We start from the raw sequence: 16,289 nt of genomic DNA, 5'->3' as shown, positions 1-16,289 counted from the left end.
TTGTACTTCCTTTTTATAATATGCAAAATTAATTCATTGAATATTAACCTGATCACTCGGCTGGAAAGTATTGAAAAAATGTAGCTGCTGCACACAAAAAGTTTTAATATAAAACAAGTCTCAGTGTTTCCATTTTATGAGCACTGAAGATTACAGTTATGTTTATTCAGCTATAATATCTGCACTAAATAGCAAACTTGAATGGTACTTTGCCAACTTTGATATCTGCAGACTTTGTTATCATAAGAGAAGCCACAAGAATAAGAGGAAAACAGTCATGTTTTCTGTATTACTCAAGTATAGATTGCAGGCCGCAGGTGCTTAGTTGCTTCAGAGAATTGTAGCTTGAACAGGAAAAGCTAAAGACCTGTTACTCGGGAACCTTATTCAGACATTATGTTCCACACAGGTACAATCTGTGTACAGTGTGTACAGTTCTTCACATGTTACATTGAACACAGGTGCAGCAGCACTCTTCCAAACTATTTCGTGCATTTGAGGGACCTGTTCCCAGATTCACTTTTAAAATGTACACAGCAATTCACACAAACACATGTACAAGAGTACAGACACCTAAATGCAGGTAGAACATAATGGGCTGGTTGGAACAACAGAGCTGCAAACACATGTAAAAGAGCATGCCAAGTGCACACCTGTCAGGACATCCTCTACAGACATCCTGATGCCCTCCCACTGTGTCCCTTAATTGTGTGTGGGGGCTGTTCACCTGTATAGCCCCTAAACATGCTCTCCAAGTGCTTGTTTAGCACTTCCTGTTCACGTGTGCTGCAGCCATATTGTTTAAACTGGCCCAATGTCTGAATAGGGCTAACTTCTTTTTAGATACTGAACCAATTCAGATGGCACACAGAACCATGATTCTGCATGGTTAAAGCCTAGATCTGTATGATGCTCTTAAGCCTTGGAAGCATGTACTCCTCCCTTTCCTGCTAGCATAAAATTTCTAGGTATTCTAATTGCAACTGAGGTTTAAGATAAGCCTCAGCTTCAGATAAGCCTAGCTATGGAGCCGGGTCTCACGATCCGTGAGACCCGTTTTTGACAGAACTGCGGGGAGAGCGGGCTAAGCCCACTCTCCCTGCAGACGAGCGCGCGGGGAGCCCTGGGTGGCTGGATTGGCTGCCCACACGATGGCCGGCGCCGAGACGGAGTTGGTGGGGAGTTGGCCGGAGTTGGCCGTGCCCCCCGAAGCCCCAGTATGCCCTGCGCGAGTGCGCAGGGCATACTGGGGAGACCCCCAAGCTGGGAGGCTGCTTTTAAGCCTCCCAGCCAAGGGTCTACTCGTGAGTAGGCGCGGTGTGAAGGCACGCTGCGGCTACTCACAATCATAAAAAGCAGGTTTGCAGGAGCGCTCGCTCTGCAAACCTGCTTTTTATGAGGGGTTCTTGAGCGGGTTTGCCGCTCCAGAACCACCGGGCTCGGCTGCGAGCCCGGTGGTTCTGACGGTCAACAAAAATCGGGATAGCCTCTGCTAGCCCGGTTTTTGTTGATCGTGAGAAGCACCCCATGAACTCTGGCAAAAGTGGGTTACGTATCTAGATTTGAAACAAGTTGGTTAGAATAGATCAAGATCAGTCAGTTTTAATATCACAACTGATCTTGGTTTCTTTCTAGCCTAAGTTCGAAGTAGAACTCCTGGGAAGCTCATGTGGGCAGGGAAGGGAACAATATGTGCTTCTGATCTGAGACTTGTGAACTTCAAGTACATCACACAGAACCAGGGTTTTACCATGCAGAATCATGGCTCTGTGTGTCATCTGAATCAATCCAGAGTTTTAAAAGACCTTAGCCTTAAGTCACAACCAAGCTTGGTTTCTTTCTAGTCTGAATTGGAAGCAGTGTTCTTGGGAGGCTTGTGTGAGCAGGGGAGGGAGGAATGTACACTCGTAAGGTTCAGGAGACCAGGTTTCAAGTGTGGTTCTGTGCAATGTCTGAACCAGCCTTCTGTAGTATTCAGGAAGTGAAGTGAGAGATGGGGGATGGAAGTGTTTTGCTCACACATTGCTGCAGGGAAGTGATGTCCATGTTAGCTCATTGTAATAAATGGATCCCTCTACTAAGGATCCCTTGTAGCATAGCAGCCCCAGACAGTAAGCAGTTCAAGAGACCTTCAAAGAATGTGTGTGTGGGGGAGAGGATAGACTGGATAAAGGGAGTTGACAGAACATAACCCATCTAGTTCAATGCTGCCAGCCCCCACTGACTCTAGCTCTCTGAGATCTCATCATAAACACGGAGCCCTATGTTTGCAAACCAGATTTTACCACTGAACCATAGTCTTCTCCTAAAACTGTGAGGTTTAGCCAAAAGCCAGGCATTCTGTGCAATTCCCTGGATCAAGGCCAATTTTAAAAATGGGTGCATGGGAGCTACTGAGAACAGCCTGATCTTGCACAAATTGGGGCTGTGAGGTAGGATGGGGCTTTTGTAAGTTTTTATATGTAAAAAGAGACTTGCTGGATTGTAGCCACTATCCCATAGATACTAAAGTGGCAAAGGTTCTTCACTGTGTATGCTGGAGGTCCTGAGATGTGTGTACTTTCCAGCACATTCCAGCTTGCTAATGCATGGTCCTTCATCCCTGATATATGAGAAGCACAATGCCACCTACAAGATAGAAACCATCATACTTACTGTCTGTAGCTGACCATAACTATTAGAATAGCAGGCATGCAGCAAAGGATGATGATAACAGCCAGAGCAAGCAATGCCCCTTCCGTGTAGCCAACAGCTTGTGCCTGTTTCTTGACATTGGCCACCACATCTGGAGTACGGATTTCCAAAATACGTCCTCCTTGGCCAAGGTATGGCTGAAATTCTTTATTGATATCCAGAAGTTTGCCGTCCAGAAATCTTTAGTATGAAGAAAATAAGGAAGGATAACAAAGCAAATCAGAACTATTTAGGACTCTGCCAAATATTTTCCAAGTTCGGTATTCATTTCAAAATTGCCAGACATGATAAAGCCAGACTAATTACAGAAAAAGTATTCGTCTCAGTCAACATTCATTGTTTCATAGTTGTTCAGTATCCTTTTATATTCCTAATTATTGCTCCTTTTAGGCAGTGTTTTCTTCCTCCTCCTTTGCCCTCTTTTGTCCTCACTTCCATTTAATCTAATTGGCACTTGTAGTGGTCCACAGAGATTTTATTTATTAGTACCATTTCTCTGATGCCATTGCATCAAGTGTAGCATTGTGACATCAAGCACAAAAATCATGTGGGTCATCAGAGTTAATCAGACTAAATGGCCAAAAAAAAAAAAAAAAGAGGAATAAATAAATAAATAAATAGGTTTCAAGAAGCAACCACTGCTAAGGGAACAAAATGAAACAAAAATATAGAATCAAGGCAAAATGTTCACAATTCATGTAAAAAATGGGACACTCACTCTTACTCCTATTGAGTATAATTGCTACTTTATCAGCTCAAGACTATATAAAAAGTTGGAAACACTGAAATATATAATTTGATTCAATTCTGTCTGTCTGATATGAAGCTCAGAGTTCCCAGCACTCTTTCTTGAGTATACTGAAAAATTCAAGCATAATGTAAGATGGAAACCTCTCACTGCACACTAGATGATGCTCATGTATGCCAGATGTCTTTTGTACTGCTGAAGAGCAAGGCAGGTATTTTGCTTTGCCAGCAATATACTTCTGGGACTGTTAGCACTGCCTGTGTTAAAATTCTGTAAGCAATTTCTCTACAGTCCTCAACTTAGCAGTTTTCATAGCTCAGCCATGCATATTCTGTTCCAGATGAAACCTGACATACTGTACAAAATGAGACAGGGGACTATTGTGGTTTTTTTTTTACATTTTTTAAAAGAGGCAGTATGCTTGAGAAATTGTCTCTTTCTTTTGTTTCCATAAAGGATAATGCAGGTGTTTTAAAATGTCTAATCATGCTCTTTTGTGGTACTAGTAATAAAATAGCTATGTCACGGACAATGGGAATTATATCTGCAAATAGCCTCATACACATTTCCATATTTCTGAACACTCAAGACAGCACTCAATTCAAATCCACAATGTATTGTTGATCAAAAGGATGGAAATACTATGCATACTTACTTAAAAGTAAGCCCTGTTGAAATAAACAGAACTTACTGTCAAATAAATGTGCACATGGTTTCAGCCAAAGGCACCAGACAAAAGAAAGATTGTATAGTTTTTCATAAGTACATCAATAAATGGGAGGTATAAGAATGGGAGGAGATCTGTTCTTGTGGTAGCAAGCATGACTTGTCCCCTTAGCTAAGCAGGGTCTACCCTGGTGGCATATGAAAGGGAGACTTGATGTGTGAGCACTATAAGATATTCCCCTTAGGGGATGGAGCCACTCTGGGAAGAGCAGAAGGTTACAAGTTCCCTCCCTGGCATCTCCAAAATAGGTCTGAGAGAGACTCCTACCTGCAACCTTGGAGAAGCCACTGCCAGTCTGTGTAGACAATACTGAGCTAGATGGACCTATGGTCTAATTCAGTATATGGCAGCTTCGTATTTTCCCAATCATGTCTTGTCCAGTGGCTCTAGACTGCTAATATAGATAATCAGCTTTATGAATCAGGTAACCAACTTTCAATCAGATTAATGTTTGGATGTAAATAGAAGGGATATCACAGTTTCACATGTGAATAATTAGGAAAACTATGGTGGACCACCTAGCCCCTGGTCTCAGGGATTCTTGCAACAAACTGGATGAACCTTATCTTGCAACAGTCTCATCTTGCAGGATCACTTAACACAGATTAGTTATGGCTTAGCTCATAAAAGATCTTGTATGCACTCTTGGTTTGTACATTAAAATAGCTGCTGACCAATTTTAAGAAGTAGCCTGAAGCCAGCCCACTGATTGAAGTCAAGCCCACCTCTATTAAGAACCCATTCACACTTTACTGCTGGTATATTTTATGTGCTGTGTAAAAAGTGCTTCCTTTTGTCAGTCCTAAATTTCCTGGCAATCAGCTCACCAGCTGCAGTTCTTCCTAGACAAACCAGATCTGACTGCTATTACTCATAATATGATCATATCTCAGTTAAACTACTGCAAGGAGCTAACCCGGCAATTGCCCTTGGAAAGTATTTGGAAACAGCTAGTGGTGTGTATGCTGCAGATAGGTTAGTTCTGGGGCCTTTTATACGGAGCATACATCTTGAACAATCTTCATTGGCTCCCCAGTTGTTTCCAGGTTCAATTCACAGTGCTGGTTGGTTATCCTCTTGAAAGCACTAGAGGATTTGGCTCCAGAGTATCTATTGGCCTGCTCCCAGATGATTCTGCTCACCCATCTTCTAGATCTTCTAGATAGGCTCTATTCTACATCCAGCTCTGTCTGAAGTTTAGCCAGTGGGTATGAGGGTCACAGCCTTCTCTGCATTTGTGCTCAGCCAGCCTCTGTAATTCCCTTCCTTAGGAGATCCATGCTTGTCTTCAGAGAACTGTTAAAAACCTGTTTATTCAGTCATAGTTTTGGTTCTGAGTAAAAACGAAGGAGGGAAAGAGTTCCCCAGGATTGGATTATTTGGTGCTGTCAATTTATATTTGCTAGGTTTAGTAAATATTGTTGTTTACAGAGGCGTATCTAGGGAAAATAGAGCCTAGGGCAAGCACTGAAATTGCGCCCCCTGTCCAAACATCTGACACCCATCTTTCAAATAACTTTACCATAATATCAGCTGAAAAATACAAGTCAAGCTTGTTAATCTTTTAATTTTTCAAAAACTATTTAGCAGTGGACATAGCCAGACCAAACAGTGCTGGAAAACAACAAATTTCAGTATGCTGGGGCTCATGAAATATCCAAATACTATGTGGAGGTGTACTTGGAAAACTAAACAGAAGTGCCTGTCTAATTCTCTACTATGCATTGTAGCATCACTATTACATACGTTTAAAAAATACATGGAGAATTTGACTTTTCCCAGATACTCTGAAAATAATTAAAGGATATGCAGAGTAAACTGTGTCACTGCTTGGAATATATTCTAGTCTTTCAGAAAGACAGTTAAAATGAGAGAAAGAGAGCAAGAAACTCCCAGTGGGCCTTAATACTAAGGATTTCATACTGATTCAAAGACAAACTCACCATTAATAGCCATATTATTAAGATATCACATTTAACTCATTTATCACAAGAAGCAAAATAAGAGCAAATGAATACAATCCTAGCTCATAAGCTTCAGCTCATTATTCACAAGCCCTGATTCTCTGTACATAGTGCCAATCTGAATATGTGTACAGTGACATATTTTTTTAACCTGTAGCCCCTTTGGGGGGCTTCCTAAGGGCCATGGGGAGGACTGCAAAGGTTCCCCCTCCCCCAACTGGCCTCTAGGGCCTCACAGGGACCATTTGAGCATGTGCGGTGGTCATTAAAAATAACCTTTTTTTAAAAAATGGCCGCTGAAAACAAGATGGCCACCACACATGCTCAAATGGCCTCCGCGAGTCCTGGCATGGCCTAGGGCCTCACAGAGGCCATTTGAGCATGCACGGTGGCCATTTTGTTTTTGGTGGCCGTTTATTAATTTTGTAATTTTTTTTTAATTTTCAAAAATGGCGCCCCCTTCAAGTGGCGCCCGGGGCACGTGCCCTGCCTGCCCTACCCTAGATACACCCCTGGCTGTTTAAAACATACTAATTATGTTTTAAATGTTGTGAGCTGCTTTAGGGATCATGGAGCTGAAAAGTGACATAGAAATGACAAAATAAATAAATAAACCTTTTCATACAGTGCCAGCTTGCCTTCACCTTGTAGTATTTGCAAGAACCAAATCACTGCACCAAAAAATAATAGCTCATGATGGTTTCATCTCATTGCTTCCATGTCAAACAAGTACGTTTAGGAAGCAACCTTAGCATCTAAAATGAAAAAAGCTCAGGAAATAATTGTGTCTGAACTGTGACTTTAATTGTAAAAAAATAAAGACACATTTTAACATTCAGGAAAATAATTTCTGTTCTTATGGCACAGAGCCTTCAACCAGTGATCAGTTTTCTTTCTTGTATTGAGAAACCAGGATTTTCACACTGGCTTATGCCAGGGCTGCTCAACTTCAGCCTTCCTGCAGATGTTGGCCTATAACTCCCATAATCCCTGGCTTTTGGCCACTGTGGCTGGGGATTATGGGAATTGTAGACCAAAACTGCTGGGAGGGCCTATATTGAGACGGCCTGGCTTAGGCTTTACAGAACTGGGCAAGTTATCATATGACATTTATTACATCCCAAATTCTCCTGTCTGCCAAGACTTCATTCCCTAATGGTCATTCTTAAGAAAGGAAAGTCATGAGGGATGGCACAGAAGAAAGGGTGGGGGGTGGGGTGGCTGAGGAACCCAGCTTTCTCTTCCAAATGGAAGAGGACCATGAAAGCCAGCTTTAAAATCATTCTACAGCAGGGAAGGAAGGTTCACCGAACCCCCTTGAAAGCTTCTTCTTGCAGGATTAGGTGAAGTAAAGTACCAGTTGGAGTTGCTTTTGAGATTAGGATAAGCATCTGAGCTTATCTGAACTAAACCTCTGGAGGTTCCCTGCCACAAGCTAAACATGTTAATGCTTCAGATTGAAACTCTCACTTTATTTCTCTCCTTTACTTTGCTAAGCTGACACTCGTTCACCTCTACCCCAAAGCCAAGGAAGTATTCCCTAGGATTTTGCTGATTTAAATTTTTAAAAGCTTTTGAAGAGAAGGGGGGAAAATAAGCTGACTATGCAGGCACAAGAAACGTTTTAATTAGGTTGCTTCTAAGCCTGTGTTAATCGGTAGCTGTTCAAAACAAGAAACGGCTTTCTTCATAAGTTTCAAATGTCACTTTTTAACCTTCTTTAATAAAAAGTTGGTACATTAAATTAAGGTATAATTATATAAGATGATTCCTTGGCCTTGTATTAAAGGGCCAAATCACAATTTCCCCCAGTGTTCTAAGCTTTCATGGATTAAGAGTGGTGATGGTGGTGAAAGAGAAATAGCACGGTTTCTAAAAAGTAAGAAAAATATTGGCTCCAATCTTGTGCACCCTTAGCTGGGAATAAGTATGAGTAAATCATACATAGGATTGAGCTGCAGTTATGTAAGCAGTTCAGCCGATGCTAGTACCTCCTGGTAAAATTTTTCTATTAATTGGATGTGTAGTGTAATTAATGAAGAATTTATTACACACACACACCTGATGAACTACAATCCTGGTAAACTAAATAGACAGCTGTGAAAATGATGTTTTAAACCGCCCTGAGCCATTTTTGGAAGGTATATAAATTGAATGAGTGAATGAATGAATAAATGCAACTAATAGCACAATTAATTGACTCATAATGTGCTTTGTATATGTAGCCAGTGAAATGGTCTTTCTTTCTTTCTTTCTTTCTTTCTTTCTTGTTTGAGATAGGATGAACCAATATCATTGAAAGGCTAGAAACAATAAAGAAAGTGAATATTTTCTTGTTTTGGTCTTTATGTTCCAACATTTGTCTCTGTCAGTCTGTGTTTTTGCTACCTGGCAATATAATACTAGATTGGAAAGCAAAGTTTTCACTCTCTTATCCAGTTACTATAACCTCTCTCTCCATCCATCATGAGATTATTGACTGCACCTCTTCTTTTCAGTATCCATGTGCTTTTCTATCTCACTTGTATTGTAATTCATCCACACACGATTTGGAACTCTGGGGAATAAGAGTTTCCAGTGAATCACAATTCATAATATAGCCCACAGGTATTTGCTTCTTAGGCATATGACTGACAGACTGTCTTATTCCATCACTGAGCACAGTGTCCTGACTCTCCTTAGGGGAGAAGAGTACAATGTATTGTACAATGTATGCAAAGCTGCAGACATCAGGGCATCTGGAGGAAGAATAATGATCTTCTTATCCCCATAAATATAAGGCCGCAGAAGAAAGAAATTGAGAACTGGAGTGAAAATAATATAGAACAAGTTAGAGAACATATGTACACACACGTGCTCTATGGAGAATGTCCTAAATTTGCTGACTATCAACATCCTGATGTGAATGCTGATGATCTCAGGAAATTTTTTTTGTGAATGTCAAAATTCAGAAATGTATACACTAGTGAAATTTGACAGTCACCTAAATATGGTTGCATTCATATGGATGGTCAACATATGTGAGTAGATGGGTAGATACATTGACCAATATTTTTCTGGCCGCCCAGAAAATCCATCTGGGATTGTTATCATTCACACAGGAATGTTGATATTCATCCAATTTTGGACATTCATTGTAACACATATGCTTCTCTAGTTCTCACAAATTGCAAGTGAGGTGTCTACCTTGTGTACCAGTTCATCCTATAGATAGGAGAACATATCATAAATGATGCTCCATACTCAAAACTAAAAGCCTTGCACATAGAAAAGTAGCATTTAAGAGAAAGTCTAAGCTAGCCCCTTGACTTCTAGTTTTCTACATGCATGGGATATTGTTGTATGGAGAAGCATTCAAATAATGTAACCTCTATCTGCAATCCAGATACAAATGTGTCACCCCATCAGAGAAAAATTGTCTGATCTTTCTTATTCTGAATCCTGGTGCCAATCTAGCTTTCCTTGGAAACCAAAGAAATGTTTCTGCTCTTGCCAGAAGGATTTATACTGTAATGGGTTCTTCCTTTTCCTTGATAAAAAGTTGGGCAGTGAATGGAAAAATCCAGCAGTCAGTCCAATAATACTTTCTTCTTCTTTTTCAGCAGCAGAGTAAGGAAATGTTGGAATGACACTTATTCCAGACTAGGCTAGTTTCCAATCTGAATGTGTTGTGCAAGACATCTTGTACTGGGACTCAAAATGTTAACATCAACCCATATGGAATGAGCTGTGGCTACAAAATTAGGTAACTAACTATACATAAATACTTAATGGTCTGTGTGAATCTTAGTGGGTTGCAAAATAGGAAAAGCACAAATTTTACAGCTCAACATGGTAAAGGCACAGAGAAAAAAACAAAGCTGATATTGCTTTCAATACGTACTTGTAAAGCTCATTTCTCATTATAGCACGGTTTGTTTGAGGATCAATTGCGTAGACCATAAGATCAGATTTTGAATAATCTTCTTCTGAATAGCCATCCCCATATCTGCGAGCACCAATGGATTCTACGACAACTTTTGCACCAGGAATCTGGTCTTGAACATAGCGTTCCAAAATCCTGATAATGAAATAAAATGGAAACAACTTTTGTGACTTGACACCTTATTTTTTCATAGTTTTGGTACACATCACAATTGACAATGGCTTAGAGCTGAAAACTAGTAGTCAAAATCACATAGATTTGAAAGCCCTACTGATAAAACTCCATTTTCTTAAGTACGTACCTCCTAGGGAAAATGTAGCAATGCAGAAGCACCATATCTTTAACTCTACTTAGTATTTATGACAGCATTTGAGTTTTAAATGGCTTTTGGGAAATTCCAGTGGTATTTTACAAATAAAACTGTTAGCATTATATAGGAGTTGTGCCTCTTCACAGAAAGGCTATAAATTATCACTCACACAAAGTATGCCCACAATGACTTGCAGTAGAATATTTCATAGGTGCACACAGCATGACATAACATAGCAGGTAAAAGTACATCTAGTCCTCCTAAGGACATAAAGTAAGTTTTACACCAGTGGGAAAAATAAGAGTGCTGAGATGAAAGGTTTACCAAAGGACAATTTAAAAAAAAAAAAAAGCCTGTAGTTCAACCACAGGCATTATATAGACGGTGACAAATTGTTGAAGGATAGCATAAGCAATGTAGCTGCAATAATAATAATAATACACTGGCACTGGCTTGGTTGGTAGAGACTCAAAGCCGGGCCTTTTCTAGAGTTGCCCCGGGACACTGGAATGCGCTTCCTTATGAAATTAGGGTCTCCCCCTCTCTGAATGTTTTTAAGAAGGATCTGAAAATAGACCTGTTTAGCCAGGCTTTTAGTTTATAGTTTTAAAACTGTGGGTTATAGAGTTTTTAATTGTATTTTAAATTGTTTAGTGTTCATGTTTTAATGGTGGTTTTTAGATTGTGAGCTGCCCAGGGACTTCTGTACAGGGCGACATAAAAATGTGCTAATTAAAATGTGCTAAATCATAACAACAGGATGCAATCCTGAACAGACAATCAATAAGCACCTAACTAGTAATGAAATAGGTTATATTATTGATGGAATAGGAATATACATACAACAGTTAAAAACAAAAAATGACACAATATAGGTGATCCTTTAGATAGTAATACAGATACCAAAAATCTGAGATTACATAAACTGAACATATGAAACTTGTAGAGCTAAGATGAAGTTTCAGAATCTTCCTCAGTCAATAAAATACAATCAATAATCCAGGCACTTATTACATAAATTAGAAGTACATTCCAAAGTCCTCTTTAAATTTAAAGAGAGCATGTGAGGATGTATGTGAGGATCCTGCTGCTTTTCACGACCAGCCTAACCCTGGTTTGGCTGGGTTAGCCTGGTCGTGAGAACAGCTTCAAAGTCTTTCTCAGTTTTCAGATAGGTGGTATCTGACAACTCTCAAATTGTGGACTCTTAAAAATAAAAGGTATACATCTTAAATACCAATAAAATATTTTAGAAACCACAATTACAAAAAAGAATTAATAATCAAGGAGGCGATTCTCACGACCACAGGAAAGCGGGCTAAGGGAGCCTAGCCCACTTGCCTGCAGTCTTATGCTACAACGGGAACCACATGGCTCCCAGCAGCAAACCACACAAAGTACCCCACACAGTACTTGCATGGAGTATGCTGGGACTTCTGGGGACTATGCGGCCCCCGATCCCCACCACCCCTACCGGCTCCATGATGGAGCTGGTAGTCGTGTGGGCAGCCAATCTGGCCACCCAGGGATAGCCTGGGGATCGTCTGCGGAGAGAGCAGGCTAAGCCCGCTCTCCCCACAGAACCCGGTAAAACTTTACACACGGATTGTGTGTGGAGCCTCAATAACATTTCACCACTTTCTCCTGTTATCTTTCCAAGAAGCAGATCAATAGCATGTTCCACCTTCAGTGGCTCTCATTTAGCATACACTAAAAAACAAAATGCGCTTTCTAAAGCTAAAAACTTGTGGGTAGCCAAAATCCACATGAAATTAGGGTCTCCCCTTTTCTGAATGTTTTTAAGAAGGACCTGAAAACATATCTTTTTAGCCAGGCTTTTAATTTACAGTTTTAAAGCTTCAGGTTTTAGAGTTTTTATTTGTATTTTAAATTATTTTAACTGTGTAAATGTTTTAATGGTAGTTTTTAGATTGTGAGCTACCCAGGGACTTCTGTATGGGGCAGTATAAAAATGTGCTTAATAACATCTGCTAAATAACACAACCACGTATCAGGGATACACAAAATACAGTTCACAGTATTCACAGTTGTCCTGGAATTAGCAAGGGAGATCCATGCATGGAAATAAGCTTCTGCACACACAGCCAATGAACATTCTGGTATCTATATTGTGATATCCATATTCTCATCATGATGTGTCTCATTCAATTGGCTGAATATCTCTTTTGACTTGGTTAGGATATACATTCCCATGCATGGTCATAACATGACTTGAGATCTGAGGCCAGAATGTTTTCTCTGTGTCAGTTACATAAAAGCAAATGTAATTTCTGCATTCTGGATTGTATACTGAATTAAGTACTGATTCAAATAGCACTATGCTTATGAATTTAACAAAAATTAAGGGGGCGGGGGGAGTATCCAAAACACAAGATTCCCCACATCCCAATCTAAAATATCTATACTAATGTATCCACCTCCAGTGCTTAATGGGGTAAAAAACTATTAATGATTAATATTGCGGGACATTGTTCTAGATCTGAGGTTCTCAAAGTGTGATGGATCCAAGCTATTGCTATGAGAAGCAGTTGTCCACAAATAATTGTTTGTCACCTTTGAGCTTTTGGTTACAGTATTTGCATCAGGTAGCACCTTTGCCCAACACATTAAATTGGACAAAAACGTTGCCTGGAATTGATAATGAGTAGTCTTGCTCTTACTATCTAGCCAAGATAGTAAGCTACTTGTACTAGGTACTATCTAGCCCCAATCTTGGGGCTTAAGCAGAGGCACTCTTACCCCTGGACTTCCGGGCTGAAGTTCAGGGCCTCCACCCAAATCCTCTTTAGTCTGTCCTGCGTGGTACAGTCGCTTGGCATAGCATGATGATGCTTAATCTGCGGGGGCGGGGGCTCCAAAGGCCTCTAGGTCCAGGCTCCAAAATTACCAAGGTGCACCTCTGGACTTAAGTGTCAGCAAAATCGCAGCATGTACTTTGGCCAGCTTTGAGCAAGGAAGGACAAAAAACCTCAGCACCTTCTCTCTTTGAAATGTCAATCTTTGCTAATGCTGTAACCAGGGGTGTAGCTATAATTGAGCAGATGGGTTCAAAGAACCTGGGCCCCCCAACTCCTGAGGGCCATCCAGCTCCACCCCTCCCTATTTTCTTCACTGAGGAGATTCTCACGATTGGCCAAAAGCGGCCTAAGGGAGCCTAGTCCACTTTTGGGTGAGCATGAGAACCTCTGGGCTTGTAGGCAAGCCTGGTTTCCTCAAAGCAGGTAACCCATTTAGGTAACCCTCCCTTTAGATGAGGTTAGCGGAGCAAGTCCATTTGATCATCTATTTGATCGTGTATTGCCACGAAGCAGCTCCACAGCACGGCAGCACACGAGGAGACCCCCGCGGGGAGGCTGAAACAAGTCTCCCCACCCTGGGGGTATCTCCAGGATGCCCGGTGCACTCACGTGGGGCATCCTTGAACTTCTGGGGGCCGTGCAACCCCCGATCCCAGCAGCCCTCACCGGCTCCGTGACGAAGCTGGCAGTCGTGTAGGCAGGCGATCTGGCTGCCAAGGGCTGCCAGTGTGCTCAGGTGCGAGGAGAGCGGGGAGATCTCCCTTACTCCGAGAGGGGAAACAAGGGCCCACTCTCCCCTTGCTACGCCCCTGGCTGTAACATTAGGTGCTCTAGGATCACACATCAGGGCCCTGTCTTGGAGATCTTGCTAAGCGACCAAGTGGCCCACAGCTCTGGTCTGGCCTGGAAATTCTAACAAGAGTAAATATGCAGAACTGACATGTGCTCCTTGCCCTTGAAGGAAACTCAAAGTATTGATCTTTTGACTTGGAAAGGTTTGCTGTGAGAAAATTTTTAAAACTGACCAAGTACGCAGTGTGTAGAGTTGCAGTAGCATAATGCTGGCACTTATGGAAATATAATCCAGTTGATGTTGATCTGCATGTTTTGCAATTATGTTAATGATTTTTGAATCCATAACAGAGAACTAGTCTTGTGGTAGCAAGCATGAATTGTGCCCTTTGCTAAGCAGGAACTGCCCTGGTTTGCTTTTGAATGGGAGATGACATGTCTGAGCTCTGCAAGATCTTTCCCTTAGGGGATGAAGCCTCTCTGGGAAGAGCATCTGATTACATCTTTATATGAGAAACTTGCAATATGGTTCAGGAAGGAAATATTCAATATGCAAATCAATGAATTATTCTCCAACTGATCCAGTGAATACTATGCTTCTATCCTGTTTCTTCTAAACATTAACCTGTCAGAGGAGGCTACTAGCGAAAACAACGCTTTTCATATTCATTTTAGACAGTAGAATAGCATCTCTGTGGGTGTTTGCCGCATGCTGCATCTAATGAAAAGGGGATTTGCAGAGTTATGGATATGACTGTGCGAACCTCAAATACCATAATGATGGATCAAACAGCTATTCTGATCAGTAATTCAAGAAAGTTGCTGAATGTAGCATAGAATGAAAAGGATCCCCTTAGTGAGCATTAAACAAACAGAACAACTTAGATATCAATCACAATTATAGGCAAACTATGGTAGCTTGTTTCTCTAGTCTTTTCTTGGATGAAAAATGATTATCTTAATCCATTCCTGTACAGATTCCAACCTGTTTATGGGACTGCCTTGGTCACCCTGGTGAATTATCTATGCCAGGCACTGGCCAGGAGGAGTACTACTCTGTTGAGTCTACTTGACCTTTCTGCAGCTTTTAGTACCATTAGCCACTGTCTCCTTCTAGACTCCCTGGCTGGGATGGGATTGACAAGCACTGTTCTATAGTGGCACCACTCCTTCCTGGGAATTTTTGCAGGAACTTCTGCAGAACATCAGCTTCTGCAGGAAGCCGAGCAGTGCAGCTGGCTCCATTCCACTGCTGGTTACTCCGCAGCAATCACTGTATTTTTTCCCTTGGCCTCTTGAAAAATGTAGGAGGGGACTTGCATGGGTAAGAAGACATTTGCAACTCATTTCAAGGGTTGATCCTTCCAGACACACACAGATTATGCACAAAATGGATTGCAACTTTTCTTTTAAGAGGAAAAGTTCATATTTGTGAACCACCCTGAGCTATTCTGTAAGGGCAGTCTAGAAACCGAAATAAATAAATAAATAAATAAAAGAGGGTTTCACATATTTTGATATCCCCAGTTTGAGTGCTCTGCCCATTCCTGCTGTGAATGCTCTGTCACAGCTTAAATGTTCACTTCAAGGAGAGGATCCAGGAGTAATCTGTGCAGCAGTGGCCTGGGCAGGACACACTTGCAGGAAGCTTCAGTGTGAACTACCAGAGAGCCTCTCCTTGAAGGAAATCGGATGACTTTGGCAGAGCAGCAGACGATGTAGAGGGTCAGGTGCAGCTAGGTTGGGGGAAGGGAGGACTCTACCTGTTCTTGAACCTAACGTGAATGTGGACAAAAATGGTTTTTAGAACAACATTTTTGTAGAAAAAAATAGCAGCAGGAGCAAATAGTTTATAAAATTAAATTGGCCTATCTTTTACAGCAGTCTTGATAGCTTACAGAGCTCCTCAGCCTTGGCAACCAGTGAAGCATAGTGCTTAAGTCCCTGGTCCAAATCACACCTCAGCAATGAATTTCATTTATTCCGTAGGCAAGCTACTCTAAATCAGTCTCACTCCCCTTGTCCCAATCTGTAACATGGGCAAATGATACTTCACATTTTGTGCAGCATTAGTAGGGCAGAACAGGGCAGCATGACTGCAAAAACAGTCTCTCTGAGTTCAGCCAGCGTGTTGCTGAGCAGCCAAATGAGCATGGAAGTGGCACAATTAAAACTGCTCCCTCCTCTCTCTTTTGGCTTCAGAACTATTCCCTGAAGGTCATGTGCATTTCACTGTTCAGCAATACACTGGCTGAGCTCCGAGACAGCATTTCTGTGGGAACGCTGCTCTGTTCCACCCTACTGAGACTG

The 16,289-nt window shown here is 41.3% G+C and overlaps 1 protein-coding gene across 1 annotated transcript in view; it reads right to left on the bottom strand.

Moving 5' to 3' along the window:
* The window catches only part of PCDH15 (protocadherin related 15), a 1,296,732-nt gene that overhangs the window by 34,695 nt on the left and 1,245,748 nt on the right, over positions 1–16,289 (bottom strand). The window contains 2 exon segments of the mRNA XM_053307474.1: positions 2,656–2,874; positions 10,017–10,193. Of these exon segments, the coding sequence (XP_053163449.1) occupies positions 2,656–2,874; positions 10,017–10,193 (396 nt within the window).

The sequence above is a fragment of the Hemicordylus capensis genome, chromosome 3 (assembly GCF_027244095.1).
Source record: "Hemicordylus capensis ecotype Gifberg chromosome 3, rHemCap1.1.pri, whole genome shotgun sequence".
Classification (NCBI taxonomy): domain Eukaryota; kingdom Metazoa; phylum Chordata; class Lepidosauria; order Squamata; family Cordylidae; genus Hemicordylus; species Hemicordylus capensis.
The sequence above is the reverse complement of the archived record's forward strand: the minus strand, read 5'-3'. Positions and strand labels throughout refer to the sequence as shown.